At 45.2% G+C, this 18856-nt stretch overlaps 1 protein-coding gene across 6 annotated transcripts in view; it reads right to left on the bottom strand.

Annotated features, from left to right (window-relative positions):
• Positions 1 to 18634, bottom strand: part of LOC106574160 (Nance-Horan syndrome protein) — a 105787-nt gene extending 87153 nt beyond the window's left edge. For all 6 annotated transcript variants that reach the window (XR_006759792.1, XM_045697530.1, XM_045697533.1 and 3 more), the window contains exon 1: positions 18171 to 18634. Coding sequence is in view for 5 of the 6 variants with exons in the window: in XM_045697530.1 (XP_045553486.1) it covers positions 18171 to 18450 (280 nt within the window). In the remaining variant the exon portion in view is untranslated. The remainder of the gene's footprint in view (positions 1 to 18170) is intronic.
• Between the last annotated feature and the right edge of the window lie 222 nt (positions 18635 to 18856).

Raw genomic sequence — 18856 nt, 5'->3', positions numbered from 1 at the left:
CTTTAACTTCCTGACTGATGTCTTCAGATGTTGCTTCAATATATCCACATTAATTTTCTTTCCTCATGATGACATCTATTTTGTGAAGTGCACCAGTCCCTCCTGCAGCAAAGCACCCCCACAACATGATGCTGCCACCCCGTGCTTCACAGTTGGGATGGTGTTCTTCGGCTTGCAAGCATCCCCCTTTTTCCTCCAAACATAACAATGGTCATTATGGCCAAACAGTTCTATTTTTGTTTCATCAGACCAGAGGACATTTCTCCAAAAAAGTATGAGCTTTGTCCCCATATCTAGTTGCAAACCGTAGTCTGGCTTTTTTATGGCGGTGTTGGAGCAGTGGCTTCTTCCTTGCTGAGCGGCCTTTCAGGTTATGTCGATATAGGACTCGTTTTGCTGTGGATATAGATACTTTTGTACCCGTTTCCTCCAGCATCTTCACAAGGTCCTTTGTGTGTTGTTCTGGGATTGATTTGCACTTTTCGCACCAAAGTACGTTCATCTCTAGGAGACAGAATGCGTCACCTTCCTGAGCGGTATGACGGCTGCGTGGTCCCATGGTGTTTATACTTGCGTACTATTGTATGTACAGATGACGTGGTACCTTCAGGCATTTGGAAATTGCTCCCAAGGATGAACCAGACTTGTGGAGGTATACAATTTTTTTCTGAAGTCTTTGCTGATTTCTTTTGATTTTCCCATGATGTCAAAGCAGGCAAAAAGTTGTTTAGCTTATCCGGAAGCAAGACTGTCCGCAACGTGGCTGGATTTCCCTTTGTAGTTGTGACTATCTTGAGTCCCTGGCACATACGTCTCGTGTCGGAGCCGTTGAATTGCGACTCCACTTTGTCCTGACGTTTTGCCTGTTTGACTTACGGAGGGAATAACTATACTGTTTGTATTCGGCCATATTCCCAGTCACCTTGCCATAGTAAATGCAGTGGTTCACGCTTTCAGTTTTAAGAATGCTGCCATCGATCCATGGTTTCTGGTTTGGGTAGGTTTAATAATCTCCTATACATTTCCTGATAAACTCAGCCACCGTATCCTTCGATATTATTCCCAGAGGCTACTCGGAACATATCCCAGTCTGCGGAATCAAAAATGTTTTGAAGCATTGATTCCGATTGGTCAGACCAGCGTTGAATAGTCCGTAGCTCGGGTACTTCCTGATTGAATTTCTGCCTATAGGAAGGGAGGAGCAAAATGGAGACGATCAGATTTTCTGAAGGGAGGGCGGGGGAGGGCCTTGTAGGCATTTCGAAAAGCTGAGTAGCAGTGGTCCCATGTTTTCTTAGAGCGAGTGCTAAAGTCAATGTGTTTGTAGAACTTCAGTAGCGTTCTGCTCAGATTAGCTTTGTTAAAATCCCCGGCTACAATAAATGCGGCCTCAGGATATGTGGTTTCCAGTTTCATAGTCAAGTGTAGTTCCTTGAGGGCCGTCGTGGTATCGGCTTGAGGGGGGATATACACAGCTGTGACTATAACCAAAGAGAATTCTCTTGGGAGGTAATACGGTCGGTATTTGATTGTGAGGTATTCTAGGTCGGGTGAACAAAAGGACTTAAGTTCCTGTATGTTACACCATGAGTAGTTAAATCATGAAACATACACACCGGCCCTTCTTCCCAGAGAGATCTTTATTCCTGTCTGCGTGATGAACTGAGAACCCAACTGGCTGTACGGACAGTATATCCCAAGAGAGCCATGTTTCCGTGAAACAGAGCATGTTATAATCCCTGATGTCTCTCTCGAAGGAGATCCTTCAGAGTTCATCAACTTTATTATCCATAGACTGAACATTAGCGAGTAATATACTCAGAAGCGGTGGGTGATGTGAGCGCCTCATGAGTCGGAATAGGAGTCCACTCCGAATACCTCTTCTCCTCCAACAGTGTTTTGGATCAGCCTCTGGCATCAGTTGAAATGCCCTGGAGGGGACGAACAAAGGATCCAATTCGGGAATGTCGTATTCCTGGTCGTAATGCTAGTGAGTTACTGCTGCGCAGATATCCGAAAGTTATTTCCGGTTGTATGTAATAACACAACACATTTCTGGGCTACTAATGTAAGAAATAACACATACAAAAAACACACTGCAAAGTTGCTTAAGAGCTAGAAGCAGAGCTGCTCCATCTCTCCCTGGTGAAGCTAAATGGGTCGAAGCTGGTTACTGTAAATGGGTCGAAGCTGGTTACTGTAAATGGGTCGAAGCTGGTTACTGTAAACGGGTTGAGGTGAAGGATGGGGACTCTAAAAGGGTTAAAGAGGTTAAGGCTGGTGAATAAATACATATCTGTATTCCCAGTCGTGAGGATCCATAGATTAGGACCTAATGATTTTCTTTCAATTGACTGATGTCCTTATATGAACTGTAAATCTTAGAAATTATTGCATGTTGTGTTTCTATTTTTGTTCAGTCTATTTAATATATTGTTTGCTACAGTATGTATAGAGAAAGACGAAAAACGTCTGAGTCAGTGAGCAGATTTTGGGACCATTGTCATCTTCATGACACAATCTCTATAGCTGAAACATCCAGGCCTTTTACCCAGTATGAAATCATAAAGACGTCTGGCCAAACAGCAGCCAGAGGTTAAGAAGGACCATAATAACAAAGACACAGGGGCTGGTCTCCTTCTTCTTCAGTGGTATTGTGGAGATAATAAGGAGGGCTGGAACAAAATGAAAGTCCTGCTAATAATGTCCCAGTGTTTTTAGCGTTTCAGTGCTCTGTTTTGGTGGAACACAGCACCATATTGGGAAATCTGCCAGGTTTTATCTATTTCTCCATAGAGGCCCACGTGGGGAACTAACATGTTGCTCTAACTACACAACACCACACCCCCAGGTACTTTCCAAGGCAGCCTGTGTCTAACTATCATCGTTTTCAGAGGTTGACTGCAGGAGTTCTCTCTGGAGAAAGAGTGAAGCCGGCCCCGGCCCCGGCCCCTCCGTCAGCCCCGTGATGCAACAGGTCAACAGTACCACAGTTCCCAGAAATGAGTCAACATCAGGAAACAAACGTTTCCAATAACATATTCTCCTGGGTGACTCTGAAAAACAAACGTCTGAAACCCCAATAAAAGCTCCAGAGAACAGTAAATCTCACAACATGAAATGAATAGTAGAAAGCTTTCTATTAAAGCACTGAGAGAAGACGGGTTGAAAAAGCCTCTTTAATATCAGGGCTGTTCTTTAACTCTTACACCTCACAGATGGTCCTGGTTAGAAGGCAGATACAGTCTCCATTCAGTTTTATATTTCATGCTTCTCTGATGTGCAATAAACCAAAACACACTAACTCAATATGAACTGCTGTTAGAAATTATATAGCAACACATTCAGGAAATCAGTTGTTATAAAACTAGTCACTCATTGGTTGATATCATTTTCCCCCCCAAAGTATATGAAAACAATCTCAAGGTCCGTCTTAGGTCCAGCTCATCTTAACAATACAGCCATGTTCTCCACCTAGGACAGAGCCATCGTCTCATTGGACAGAGCCATCGTCTCATTGGACAGAGCCATCGTCTCATTGGACAGAGCCATCGTCTCATTGGACAGAGCCATCGTCTCATTGGACAGAGCCATCACAGGCTATTAAACCCAACTCTGTTCTCTTAGCGCCAGGCTGAGTAGCGGGGTTATTTAACCATTCTTCCCTGATCCTCGCTGGTGCACAAAGTCTGACTGTTTGACAAAATAACTCTGGAGAATAAGCTGTACAATACTGGCATAATTTCAAGCGCTAAGTTCTCAGACTATCGCCCCTCCAACAGAGGAATCAGGTAACAGAAGAATCACTGAGGTACTTTTGACTCAGGTAGAATATCCTGTAGTCAGACATTTATTGTCCCACTTTTCTTAGTCCCACTGCGTCTCTACTAAACAGAACTAGATGAGCAACACATTGTTAAGTGATGTAAACTCAACCACTGTCCAGGGAAATACCGTTTTGGCTCTTAAGTTATTTGCTCATTGGAGAAAACAGTTGACTGTACTAATGTGATATTAATGACTGAAAACTAAGCATGTACTTTAAAATGGTCTCTCTCTCTAAGATGTCAGGTTGCCTGGACAACCAGGCTTGCCCAGCTATAGTCTGGGCTCATAGCCCCAGGCCCAAGAGTCTGGGGTATAGGGCTAGAGCTTGGACTAGGGTATAGTGCCTGGACTGGAGCTGGCGTACGGTGCTGGCGTATGGCGTTGGGGGCAGGCGTATGGGGCTGGCGTATGGGGCCGGGGCTGGCGTATGGCGTTGGGGGCTGGCGTATGGCGTATGGGGGCTGGCGTATGGCGTATGGGGGCCGGCGTATGGCGTAAGGGGGCCGGCGTATGGCGTAAGGGGGCCGGCGTATGGCTATGGGGGCTGGCGTATGGCGTATGGGGGCTGGCGTATGGGGGCTGGCGTATGGGGGCTGGCGTATGGCGCCGGGACTGGGGCATGGCGTATGGCGCCGGGACTGGGGCATAGTGCTGGGACATCAAATCAAAGTTTATTTGTCACGTGCGCCGAATACAACAGGTGTAGACCTTAGTGAAATTCTTATTTACAGGCTCTAACGAACAGTGCAAAAAAGGTATTAGGTGAACAATAGTTAAGTAAAAGAAATTTAAAAAAACAACAGTAAAAAGACTGAAAAATAAACAGTAGCAAGGCTACATACAGGCACTGGTTATTCAGGCTGGTTGAGGTAGTATGCCATTTGATTACCTGTTCAGGAGTCTTATGGCTTGGGGGTAAAACCTTTTTGTCCTAGACTTGGCACTCCGGTACCGCTTGCCATGCGGTAGTAGAGAGAACAGTCTATGACTGGGGTGACTGGGGTCTTTGACAATTTTTAGTGCAGAGGTCCTGGATGGCAGGCACCTTAGCCCCAGTGATGTACTGGGTCGTACGCACTACCCTCTGTAGTGCCTTTGCGGTCAGAGGCCGAGCAGTTGCCATTCCAGGCAGTGATGCAACCAGTTAGGATGCTCTCGGTGTTGCAGCTGTAGAACCTTTTGAGTATCTGAGGACCCATGCCAAATCTTTAGTTTCCTGAGGGGGAATAGGCTTCCTGAGGGGGAATAGGCTTTGTTGTGCCCTCTTCCCGACTTTCTTGGTGTGTTTGGACCATGTTAGTTTGTTGGTGATGTGGACACCAAGGAACTTTAAGCTCTCAACCTGCATAATGCTGGGACCGGGGCATGGCGTATGGGACAGGGGATATGGCGTATGGGACAGGGGGCATTTCGTATGGGACAGGTGGCATGGCATATGGGACTGGACCTGGTGTATAGTGCTGGGACTGGACCTGGTGTATAGTGCTGGGACTGGACCTGGTGCATAGTGCTGGGACTGGACCTGGTGCATAGTGCTGGGACTGGACCTGGTGCATAGTGCTGGGACTGGACCTGGTGCATAGTGCTGGGACTGGACCTGGTGCATAGTGCTGGGACTGGACCTGGTGCATAGTGCTGGGACTGGACCAGGGGCATAGTGCTGGGACAGGGGCATAGTGCTGGGACAGGACCCGGTGTATAGTGCTGGGACTGGACCTGGTGCATAGTGCTGGGACAGGGGGCATAGTGCTGGGACTGGACCTGGTGTATAGTGCTGGGACTGGACCTGGTGCAGAGTGCTGGGACAGGGGGCATAGTGCTGGGACTGGACCTGGTGTATAGAGTTTGTACTTGTCACATGCGCTGAAAACAACCGGTGTAGACTTTAACGTGAAATTCTTACTTATGAGCCATTAACCAACAACGCCGAGTTTATGTATTTTATAAGACTGGTGCTATATACAGGAAGTACCAGCGCACTGTGGAGCTATATACAGGAAGTACCAGCGCACTGTGGAGCTATATACAGGAAGTACCAGATCAATGTGGAGCTATATACAGGGAGTACCAGTACCAGATCAATGTGGAGCTATATACAGGGAGTACCAGTACCAGATCAATGTGGAGCTATATACAGGGAGTACCAGTACCAGATCAATGTGAAGCTATATACAGGAAGTACCAGATCAATGTGGAGCTATATACAGGAAGTACCAGTACCAGATCAATGTGGAGCTATATACAGGAAGTACCAGTACCAGATCAATGTGGAGCTATATACAGGAAGTACCAGTACCAGATCAATGTGGAGCTACATACAGGAAGTACCAGTACCAGATCAATGTGGAGCTACATACAGGGAGTACCAGTACCAGATCAATGTGGAGCTATATACAGGGAGTACCAGTACCAGATCAATGTGGAGCTATATACAGGGAGTACCAGTACCAGATCAATGTGGAGCTATATACAGGAAGTACCAGTACCAGATCAGTGTGGAGCTATATACAGGAAGTACCAGATCAATGTGGAGCTACAGTTGAGTCTGAGTTACCATCAGGTTCTTGGTCAATCAATTGAATTTATCACAGGTGGGCTCCAATCAAGTTGTATAAACATAAAGGATGATCAAATGGAAACAAGCTGCACCTGAGCTCAATTTCTAGTCTGATAGCAAAGGGTCTGAATACTTACATAAATTAGGTATGTTTTTTTCTAAAAACCTGTTTTTTCGCTTTGTCATTATGGGGTATTGTGTGTAGATTGATGAGGGAAATAATTGTATACATTTTTGAATAAGGCTGTAATGCAACAAAATGTGGAAAAAGTAAGTTTCCAAATGCAGCGAGTACCAGTACCAGATCAATCTTCAGAGGTATGAGGTATTTGAGGTAGATATGTACATGAAGGCAGGGTAAAGTGACCAGGCATCAGGATAGATAATAATAAGGTATTTGAGGTAGATATGAACATAAAGGCAGGGTAAAGTGACTAGGCATCAGGATAGATAATAATAAGGTTTGTGAGGTAGATATGTACATGAAGGCAGGGTAAAGTGACTAGGCATCAGGATAGATAATAATAAGGTATTTGAGGTAGATATGAACATGAAGGCAGGGTAAAGTGACCAGGCATCAGGATAGATAATACAAGTAAAATAAAGAACAGAGTAGCAGCAGAAAATGTGTATGTATGCATGCATCTTTGTGTTGTGTGTGTGTGTGTGTGTGTGTGCAGCTTTGTGTGTGTGTGTGTGTGTGTGTGTGTAAAAAACAATCCAAGATGCTGTGGCAGTTGGACATGTGTTTTCTCTTGTCCCGTGTAAATAATAGTTTTCCTCGTATATATTGTAAACTCACTTTCCATCTACGGACTGAATCAACTCTCCTGCAACCCGCCTCACCCAATGTGGTACAGATCTGCTAATTTTATACTTTAGAACCAGAACCCCCTTCAGAACCTAGCCAGCTAACTGGCTACTAGTCAGTAAGCTACTGCTAGCGGTCCTCACCGTTAACTCAGACACCAGCCAGCCTCAACCCGGTCAATACCTGCCAGTCTGCACAGCGCGACATCAACCCAAATCCGTAAACATGGGCACCCTCAGATATCCTCCTGACCAACTTTCCCTCTAAATACACCTCTGCTGTCTTCAACCAGGATCTCAGCGACCACTGCCTCATTGCCTGTGTCCGAAAGGGTCCGCGGTCAAACGACCACACCTCATCACTGTCAAACGCTCCCTAAAACACTTCAGCAAGCAGGCCTTTAAAATCGACCTGGCCCGGTTATCCTCAAGGATTTCGACCTCTTCCCGTCAGGAGAGGATGCCCGGTTGCTCTTCAAAAGTGCCTTCCTCACCATCTTAAATAAGCATGCCCCATTCAAAAAATGTAGAACTAAGAACAGATATAGCCCTTGGTTCACCTCAGACTTGACTGCCCTTGACCAGCACAAAAATATCCTGTGGCGTTCTGCATTAGCATCGAATAGCCACCGCGATATGCAACTTTTCAAGGAAGTCAAGAACCAATATACACAGTCAGTTAGGTAAGGCTAGCTTTTTCAAACAGAAATTTGCCTCCTGTAGCACTAATTCCAAAAAGTCCATGGAGAATAAGAGCACCTCCTCCCAGCTGCCCACTGCACTGAGGCTAGGAAACACTGATAAATCCACTATAATCGATCATTTCAATAAGCATTTCTCTACGGCTGGCCATGCTTTCCACCTGGCTACCCCAACCCCGGCCAACAGCCCTGCACCCCCCACAGCAACTGGCCCAAATCCCCACCCCCCCCCTCCCCTTCACCCAAATCCAGACAGCTGATGCTCTAAAAGAGCTGCAAAATCTGGATCCCTACAAATCAGCTGGGCTAGACAATCTGGACCCTCCCTTTCTAAAAGTATCCGCCGAAATTGTTGCAACCCCTATTACTAGCCTGTTCAACCTCTGTTGTATTGTCTGAGCCTTCCCTGTAGCTCAGTTGGTAGAGCATGGTGTTTGCGACGCCAGGGTTGTGGGTTCGATTCCCACGGGGGGCCAGCACAGAAAAAAATAAAAATATGAAATGTATGCATTCACTACTGTAAGTCGCTCTGGATAAGAGCGTCTGCTAAATGACTAAAATGTAAATGATCCCCAAAGAATGGAAAGCTGCCACGGTCATCCCCCTCTTCAAAGAGGGAAACACCTTAGACCCAAACTGTTACAGACCTATAGTTAAAGTCGGAAGTTTACATACAATGAGGTTGGCGTTATTAAAACTCGTTTTTCAACCACTCCACAAATTTCTTGTTAACAAAATATAGTTTTGGCAAATCGGTTGGGACATCTACTTTGTACATGACAAGGAATTTTTCCAACAATTGTTTACAGACAGATTATTTCACTGTATCACAATTCCAGTGGGTCAGAAGTTTACATACACTAAGTTGACTGTGCCTTTAAACAGCTTGGAAAATGTCAGAAAATGTCATGACTTTAAAAGCTTCTGATAGGCTAATTGACATAATTTCAGTCAATTGGAGGTGTACCTGTGGATGTATTTCAAGGCCTACCTTCAAACTCAGTGCCTCTTTGCTTGACATCATGGGAAAATCAAAAGAAATAAGCCAAGACCTCAGAAAAAAAAAAACTGTAGACCTCCACAAGTCTGGTTCATCCTTGGGAGCAATTTCCAAGCGCCTGAAGGTACCACGTTCATCTGTACAAACAATAGTACGCAAGTAAAAACACCATGGGACCACGCAGCCGTCATACCGCTCAGGAAGGAGATGCATTCTGTCTCCTAGAGATGAACGTACTTGGTGCGAAAAGTGCAAATCAATCCCAGAACAACAGCAAAGGACCTTGTGAAGATGCTGGAGGAAACAGCTTCAAAAGTATCTATATCCACAGTAGAAGAAGTCCTACATCGACAAAACCTGAAAGGCCGCTCAGCAAGGAAGAAGCCACTGCTCCAAAACTGCCATAAAAAAGCCAGACTGCGGTTTGCAACTGCACATGGGGACAAAGATTGTACTTTTTGGAGAAATGTCCTCTGGTCTGATGAAACAAAAATATAACTGTTTGGCCATGATGACCATCGTTGTGTTTGGAGGAAAAAGAGCGAGACTTGCTAGCCGAATAACACTATCCCAACCGTGAAGCACGGGGGTGGCAGCATCATGTTGTGGGGATGCTTTGCTGCAGGAGGAACTGGTGCACCTCACAAAATAGATGGCATCATGAGGCAGGAAAATTATGTGGATATATTGAAGCAACATCTCAAGACATCAGTCAGGAAGTTAAAGCTTGGTCGCAAATTGGTCTTCCAAATGGACAATGACCCCAAGCATACTTCCAAAGTTGTGGCAAAATGGCTTAAGGACAACAAAGTCAAAGTATTGGAGTGGCCATCACAAAGCCCTGATCTCAATCCTGAAGAAGATTTGTGGGCAGAACTGAAAAAGTGTGTGCGAGCAAGGAGGCCTACAAACCTGACTCAGTTACACCAGCTCTGTCAGGAGGAATGGGCGAAAATTCACCCAACTTATTGTGGGAAGCTTGTGGAAGGCTACCTGAAACATTTGACCCAAGTTAAACAGTTTAAAGGCAATGCTACCAAATACTAATTGAGAGTATGTAAACTTCTAGCCCACTGGGAATGTGATGAAAGAAATAAAAGCTGAAATAAATCATTATCTCTACTATTATTCTGACATCTCACATTCTTAAAATAAAGTGGTGATCCTAACTGACCTAAGACAGGGAATTTGTACTAGGATTTAATGTCAGGAACTGTGAAAAACTGAGTTTAAATGTATTTGGCTAAGGGGTATGTAAACTTCCGACTTCAACTGCATATCCATCCTGCCCTGCTTTCCTAAAATCTTCAAAAGCCAAGTTAACAAACAGATCACTGACCATTTCGAATCCCACCGTACCTTCTCCGCTACGAAATCTGGTTTCTGAGCTGGTCACGGCTGCACCTCAGCCACGCTCAAGGTCCTAAACAATATCATAACCACCATCGATAAAAGCCATTTTCATCGACCTGGCCAAGGCTTTTGACTGTCAATCACCGCATTCTTATCGGCAGACCCAACAGCCTTGGTTTCTCAAATGACTGCCTCGCCTGGTTCACCAACTACTTCTCTGACAGAGTTCAGTGTGTCAAATCGGAGGGCCTGTTTTCCGGACCTCTGGCAGTCTCTATGGGGGTGCCATAGGGTTCAATTCTCGGGCCAACTCTCTTCTCTGTATACATCAATGATGTTTCTCTTGCTGCTGGTGATTCTCTGATCCACCTCTATGCAGACGACACCAATCTGTACACATCTGGCCCTTCTTTGGACACTTACACATCCAAATGAGCTTCAATGCAATACAACTCTCCTTCCGTGGCCTCCAACTGCTCTTAAATGCTAGTAAAACCAAATGCATGCTCTTCAACCGATTGCTGCCCGCAACCGCCCGCCCGACTAGCATCACTACTCTGGACGGTTCTGACCTAGAATATGTGGACAACTACCTAGGTGTCTGGTTAGACTGTAAACTCTCCTTCCAGACTCACATTAAGCATCTCCAATCCAAAATTAAATCTAGAAATCAGCTTCCTATTTCACAACAAGGTCTCCTTCACTCATGCTGCCAAACATACCCTCGTAAAACTGACCATCCTACCGATCCTTGACTTCGGCGATGTAATTTACAAAATAGCCCCCAACACTCAACTCAACAAACGGGATGCAGTCTATCACAGTTCCATCCGTTTTGTCACAAAAGCACCGTATACCACCCACCACTGTGACCTGTACGCTCTCGTTGGCTGGCCCTCGCTACATATTCGTCGCCAAACCCACTGGCTCCAGGTCATCGATAAGTCTTTGCTAGGTAAAGCCCCGCCTTAGATCACTAGTCACCATAGCAACACCCACCCGTAGCCCACGCCTCAGCAGGTATATCTCACTGGTCATCCCCAAAGCCAATTCCTCCTTTGGCCGCCTTTCCTTCCAGCTCTCTGCTGCCAATGACTGGAATGAATTGAAAAAAAAGAAAAATGTAATAAAGAAAAATCACTGAAGCTGGTGTCTTGCATCTCCCGTTAACTTTAAGCATCAGCTGTTAGAGCAGCTTACTGATCACTGTACACAGCCCATCTGTAAATAGCCCATCTGTAAATAGCCCATCCAACTACCTCATCCCCATATTGTTATTTCTTTTTTTGCTCCCCAGAATCTCAACTTGCACATCTATCACTCCAGTATTAATGCTAAATTGTAATTATTTCACCACTATGGCCTATTTATTGCCTTACCTCCCTAATCTTACTACATTTGCACACACTGTACATAGACCTTTTCTATTGTGTTATTGACTATATATAGATTCTTCTACTGTGTTATTGACTATACGTTTGTTTATCCCATGTGTAACTATGTGTTGTTGTTTATCCCATGTGTAACTCTGTTGTTTTTGTCACAGTGCTTTACTTTCTTGGCCAGGTCGCAGTTGTAAATGAGAACTTGTTCAACTGGCCTACCTGGTTAAATAAAAAAATATGTACTGTATGTGATTGTGTGTGAGAGTGTCAATGTAGTGGTGTGTTTGTGTAAAAATATATAATTTTTTACACACAAAAGTTTGGGGTCACTTAAATGTCTGTGTTTTTGAAAGAAAAGCACATTTTTTGTCCATTAAAATATCATCAAATTGATCAGAAATACAGTGTAGATATTGTTAACAATGTAAATGACTATTGTAGCTGGAAACGGCTGATTTTTAATGGAATATCTAGATAGGCGTACAGAGGCCCATTATCAGCAACCATCACTCCTGTGTTCCAATGGCACGTTGTGTTAGCTAATCCAAGTTTATCATTTTAAAAGGCTAATTGATCATTAGAAAACCCTTTTGCAATTATGTTAGCACTGCTGAAAACTGTAGTGCTGATTAAAGAAGCAATAAAACTGGCTGTCTTTAGACTAGTTGAGTATCTGGAGCATCAGCATTTGTGGGTTCGATTACAGGCTCAAAATTGCTAGAAACAAAGACCTTTCTCCTGAAACTCGTCAGTCTGTTCTGGTTCAGAGAAATGAAGGCTATTCCATGCGAAAAATTGCCACCATACTAAAGATCTCGTACAACGCTGTGTACTACTGCCTTCTATTCTGGCTCTAACCAGAATAGAAAGAGGAGTGGGAGGACCCGGTGCACAACTGAGCAAGAGGACAAGTACATTAGAGTGTCTAGTTTAAGAAACAGACACCTCACAAGTCCTCAACAGGCAGCTTCATTAAATAGTACCCACAAAACACCAGTCTCAACGTCAACAGTGAAGAGGCGACTCCGGGATGCCGGCCTTCTAGGCAGAGTTCCTCTGTCCAGTGTCTGTGTTCTTTTGCCCATCTTAATCTTTTATTTTTATTGGCCAGTCTGAGATATGGCTTTTTCTTTGCAACTCTGCCTAGAAGGCCAGTTGGTTCTCCAGTACATTGGCCAATAGAACAGAGGGTAGATTATTTACTCTCCCCCGTAGTTTCATCAGGGTACTCGCACATCGGCCTCTATATCACGGTCTCTTCCGAGTGTCGGGGATCAGGGCCCAGGTGAGAAGTAGTGGTCGCTGTTCTGATGTCCAGAAGCTCTTTTCAGTCATAGGAAACGATGGCGGAAACATTATGTACAAAAGAAGTTTAGATCAGCGCAAACAGCCCCCCCCCCCAACTAACAATCAACAACAACAAATAGGTGTTCCAGTCTCCATGGAGACAGAACAAACAGAGCTGAAGTAATAGTATGGAAGGTCTTCAACATGCATTAGGAACAGTCATGTCTGTTATATACATGACGTGTACCATAACCTGCTGGACAAAACATGTTCATCTCCCAATTTATTTGCTACAGATTGTGTCCTGAAAATATACACCAGGTTCTAGGAGGAGAGGACCATGCAGCAGCACTTGCTCTGCTCGCCCGTCTGCCAGGAGCCCCAGGAATGTAGCTGTAATGACTAACATGTCCTCCAGCTAAACCCTTACACATATAAACTAAACACTTTCATAAACAAGCCCTGCCACCTCCCCAACCTCTCTACTCTTCCTAATCTCCCCAGTCTTCCCCTCCCATGTGAGGAGTATCTGTGGAATACCGCATCATCCCAGAGGAGCAGGCAGGGTCAGGGAGGCAGGGGAGCAGAGGTAGGGGAGCAGGCTGGGTCAGGGAGGCAGGAAGGGTCAGGGAGGCAGGGGAGCAGAGGTCAGGGAGGCAGGCTGGGTCAGGGAGGCAGGGGAGCAGGCTGGGTCAGGGAGGAAGGATGGGTCAGGGAGGCAGGGGAGCAGGCTGGGTCAGGGAGGTAGGATAGGCTGCTCCCCGGCCCCCCCCAGCTACCTGCTCCCCGGCCCCCCCCAGCCGCCTGCTCCCCGGCCCCCCCCAGCCGCCTGCTCCCCGGCCCCCCCTAGCTCCCCGCCCCCCCAGCTGCCTGCTCCCCGGCCCTACTGTCCATCTGCCGCCCTGAATTCCTCTGTTGATCCTACAGCTATTGTATACAGTAATCATGTGCCTATGAACCAGAGTTACACTGTTAACACTGAGGCAGTGTGCACTAGTAGGAAGTCCACTGTGTGCAGCTCACCCTGCACTAACAGCTCAAACATAAAAATCACTTTCATGTGTACCTCTAATAAGCCTCCCAGTTCAGCTGGGTGATATGGTCTAAAATCAGATTTCCATTTGTTTTTTAACTTATGGGCGATTCACAATATATCCAAAAATGTTTATGTTCTCTCTAAATAAGCTTTGTACAATTAAAAGATTAAATACACTGCATTTCAAACAGTTAGCAATAATCTAATGAATTCCAGGTTTGTAAAATTATACCTTGGCTAAAAAATAAAAAAATAAAATAGCCTTTATTTATTATATAAGCCTTCAACAACCATAAAACGCACTAATAAATGTAATTTTATAAAAGTAGTTTAACATGCTTTTTTGGGGGAATAATCCCTGATCAGCCTATGAAAATAACCTTTGTTACAAATGTAAATAGAACCATGCATAATGCAGTCACTAATAATGACTAACTTATTGCAGCAGGTATTAGGCTATAGAACATTAACACAGGTCTCAACAGTCCCTCAAGCCCACCTGGCAGCAGGCATTAGACTATAGAACATTACAGGTCTCAGTCCCTAAAGCCCACGTGCGAGTGATTAGCCAGCTCATGTTTATATTTAAAGTTAAAGATAACAAACTTGGATCGATTTTCTAGTTCCCTTTATCTAAAATTAGGTTTTGGTTGAAGAGCTGATAATTCAGTATAAAAACAATATGCATAAAGTAGAGAAAATTATAACATTGTGTCTCCAGAGCACTCAGGAACTCAGACTGGGGCGAAGGTTGACCTTCCAACAGGACAACGACCCTAAGCACACAGCCAAGAGAACGCAGGAGTGGCTTCGGGGCAAGTCTCTGAATGTCCTTGAGTGGGCCAGCCAGAGCCCGGACTTGAACCTGATCTAACATCTCTGGAGAGACCTGAAAATAGCTGTGCAGCAACGCTCCCCATCCAACCTGACAGAGCTTGAGAGGATCTGCAGAGAAGAATGGGAGAAACTCCCCAAATACAGGGGTGCCAAGCTTGTAGCATCATACCCAAGACTCAATGCTGTGATCACTGCCAAAAGGTGCTTCAACAATGTACTGATTAAAGGGTCTGAATACTAATGTAAATGTGATATTTCCGCTTTTTTTATACATTTGCTAAAATTTCTAAAAAGCTGATTTTGCCTTGTCATCATGGGGTATTGTGTGTGTGTGTGTGTGTAGACAGATTTAATCATTTTTAGAGTAAGGCTGTAATGTAACAAAATGTTGAAAAAGTCAAGGGGTCTGAATACTTTCCGGCACTGTTTATCAACGAATTGGCGACGGCACTAGAACAGTCTGCAGCACCCGGCCCTCACCCTACCAGAATCTGAAGTCAAATGTCTTCTGTTTGTTGATGATCTGGTGCTTCTGTCACCAACCAAGGAGGGCCTACAGCAGCACCTAGATCTTCTGCACAGATTCTGTCAGACCTAGGGCCCCGACAGACCTCGGGCCCCGACAGACCTGGGGCCCCGACAGTAAATCTCAGTAAGACACAAATAATGGTGTTCCAAAAAACAGTAGCTGCCAAGACAAACACAAATTCCATCTAGACACCGTTGCCCTATAGCACACAACAACCTATACCTACCCCGGCCTAAACATCAGCACCACAGGTAACTTCCACAAAGCTGTGAACGATCTGAGAGACAAGGCAAGAAGGCCCTCCTATGTCATCAAAAGGAACAAAATTCGACATACCAATTAGGATCTGGCTAAAAATACTTGAATCAGTTATAGAACCCATTGCCCTTTATGGTTGTGAAGTCTGGGGTCCGCTCACCAACCAAGAATTCACAAAATGGGACAAACACCAAATTGAGACTGCATTCAGAATTCTGAAAAAATATCCTCCATGTACAACGTAAAACACCAAATAATGCAGAGCAGAATTAGGCCAATACCCGCTAATTATCAAAATACAGAAAAAAGCTGTTAAATTCTACAACCACCTAAAAGGAAGTGATTCCCAAACCTTCCATAACAAAGCCCTCACCTACAGAGAAATAAACCTGGCGAAGAGTCCCCTAAGCAAGCTGGTCCTGGGGCTCTGTTCACAAACACAAACAGACCCCACAGAGCCCCAGGACAGCAACACAAACAGACCCCACAGAGCCCCAGGACAGCAACACAATTAGACCCAACCAAATCAGGAGAAAACAAAATGATAATTACTTGACACATTGGAAAGAATTTACCCCCCCAAAAAACAGAGCAAACTAGAATGCTATTTGGCCCTAAACAGAGAGAACACAGTGGCAGAATACCTGACCACTGTGACTGACACAAACTTAAGGAAAGCTTTGACTATGTACAGACCCCGTGAGCATGGACTTGCCATTGAGAGAGGCCGCCGTAGGTAGACCTGGCCTCACTGCCAATCCTGAAGTATACCTTTAAAGCTACAAAAGGTGTCAGTGTTCAATCTTAACAAAACAACAGAACAGATTAACCGGAATGAAATTTACTCTATATATAGGGAGTACCGGTACAGAGTCAATGTGCGGGGCACCGGTTAGTTGAGGTAATATGTACATGTAGGTAGAGTTATTGAAAAGTGACTATGCAAATAGTCTGGGTAGCCATTGTAATAGCTGTTCAGGTCTAGCACCTAGACTTGGCGCTCCGGTACCGCTTGCCATGTGGTAGCAGAGAGAACAGTCTATGACTAGGGTGGCTGGAGTCTGACCATTTTTAGGGTCTTCCTCTGACACCGCCTGGTATAGAGGTCCTGGATGGCAGGAAGCTTGGCCCAGTACAGCCCAGCTTGTACTGGGCTGTAAACACTACCCTCTGTAGTGTCTTGCGGTCGGAGGCTGAGCAGTTGCCATACCAGGCAGTAATGCAACCAGTCAGGATGCTCTCGATGGTGCAGCTGTAGAACTTCGAGGATCTGAGGACCCATGCCAAATCTTTTCAGTCTCCTGAGGGGGAATAGGTTTTGTCGTGCCCTCTTCACGACTGTCTTGGTGTGTTTGGACCATGTTAGTTTGTTGGTGATGTGGACACCAAGGAACTTGAAGCTCTCAACCTGCTCCACTACAGCCCCGTCGATGAGAATGGGGGCGTGCTCGGTCCTCCTTTTCCTGTAGTCCACAATCATCTCCTTTGTCTTGATCACATTGAGGGAGAGGTTGTTGGTCTCTGACCACCTCCCTATAGGCCGTCTCATCGTTGTCTGTGATCAGGCCTACCACTGTTGTGTCGTCAGCAAACTTAATGGTGTTTGAGTCGTCATAGCCTCCCAACGCGCCCCAGCCTCCCAACGCGCCCCAGCCTTGATCTTTTTAATGGAAGCATGACCTTACTACATCCCAGCAGTTGGGTCATCCAAACAACCCAGAATTCTTTTAGAGTGTAGAAATTAAACTAGCCAGCCAACAGCATCATCATCATGCTGTGCCAGTATCAGGGAAATGATTGGTTACTCCCTCACACCCCTTGTTTTCCATCCTGCAATGAAATGTTGATGATTGCAATAGATTGGGACTGAAATTACTGAGAGAAAAAAAATAGTGTAATGTACATGAATCAAACATTTAATCTAATCTTTAATTAAACTGAAAAATACATCTTACACAATAAACAAAACAAAAACAAACAAAAAGACCCATCTGCTGCTCCAGCCCTCTATCCCTCCACATGGCCTCATTATGTTACTATAGACCTAACCCTAATTCAGCAATCATGTTACCATGGACCTAACCCTCATTATGTTACCATGGACCTAACCCTAATACGGGACAGCAAACTAACCTCATTGTCGCATTTAGATTTAAAGCATAGTATGTATGGATAGAGCCTGGTTCTGAAAACATTGAAATGGCGATTACACCACGCCAGTTATCAATAAACTGGTGCCATTGCCTACAATGATGAATACCGCGAAACAGTCAGCATGCCGCTCTAGCGATCAGTTGCGCTTAGAATAGAAACACATGAACACATAAAAACAAGACCAGATCATAGACCCAAGTTTTTAATAAACCAATACAGTCTCAACATGAACATGATGGAACTCACTGTGTCCTATTGACTACTATTCCGTATCAATGCTTCAGATTCAGTATTTAGAGCACCAATCTGTTTCCCACTGAGTTGTAGTTTATATTAGAAGACCATGTGCTGGCTACGCAGCACCGCAGAGAACACATGGCACGCTGTGGCTAAAAGGAGAAAAAGTTGAGCTGTAGTAGAAAGTGGTGTACTCACGTACTGCCTCCTGCTTGGCGTCTAACCCAGAGATAGACTGCTGAAGTTGACCGACTTTACTCTGCAGTCCCCGGACCCGTTGGTTAGTAAACACGATATCGCTCTCCAACTCCTGGAAGAGAGAGCAGGCGTGCCGGGCCAGGTCGGAGAGCTGTCGTAGGGTCCCGGACAGAGCCACATTGTTAACCGTACACAGATCATCGAAAACCAAACTCTCTTCTTTCGGGACTGAATGCCTGCACAGTAACTGGGGTTCCACGATCCGTTTGGCAAATGGCATTTTGACATGGACCCGATTAGAAATCCACTAAAAAATCTGAACCAATAAATAATTTTCAAAACAATAGATGCCCCCATTAATCCAACTGTCCCCGATTGAGCGGTTCTTCAGGCATCATTTCACTCTCTACAGACTGTTCTCGCCTCCCGCTGCTCCTCCGCTCATCAGCTGCCTATCCGTCCGTATGTAGTAGTCTATGTTATTCAGAGCTTTAAAAGTGAGGCGCTTTAAAAAAAAAAAAAAAAAAAAAGATCGCCCCAAAACCTGGCGCGGAGTTCCTTCATTTCCCGGATCTGGACTCGGAGCGAAGCGCGCAGCTGTCTGTGTCCACGGAGCCTCCATCAAGCGCGCTGCCGAGGCTGAGCGCGTTCACTATTACCACAACAGAGGATTCTTGGCGTGGAAG

This window comes from Salmo salar, chromosome ssa16, assembly GCF_905237065.1.
Source record: "Salmo salar chromosome ssa16, Ssal_v3.1, whole genome shotgun sequence".
Lineage (NCBI taxonomy): Eukaryota > Metazoa > Chordata > Actinopteri > Salmoniformes > Salmonidae > Salmo > Salmo salar.
The sequence above is the reverse complement of the archived record's forward strand: the minus strand, read 5'-3'. Positions and strand labels throughout refer to the sequence as shown.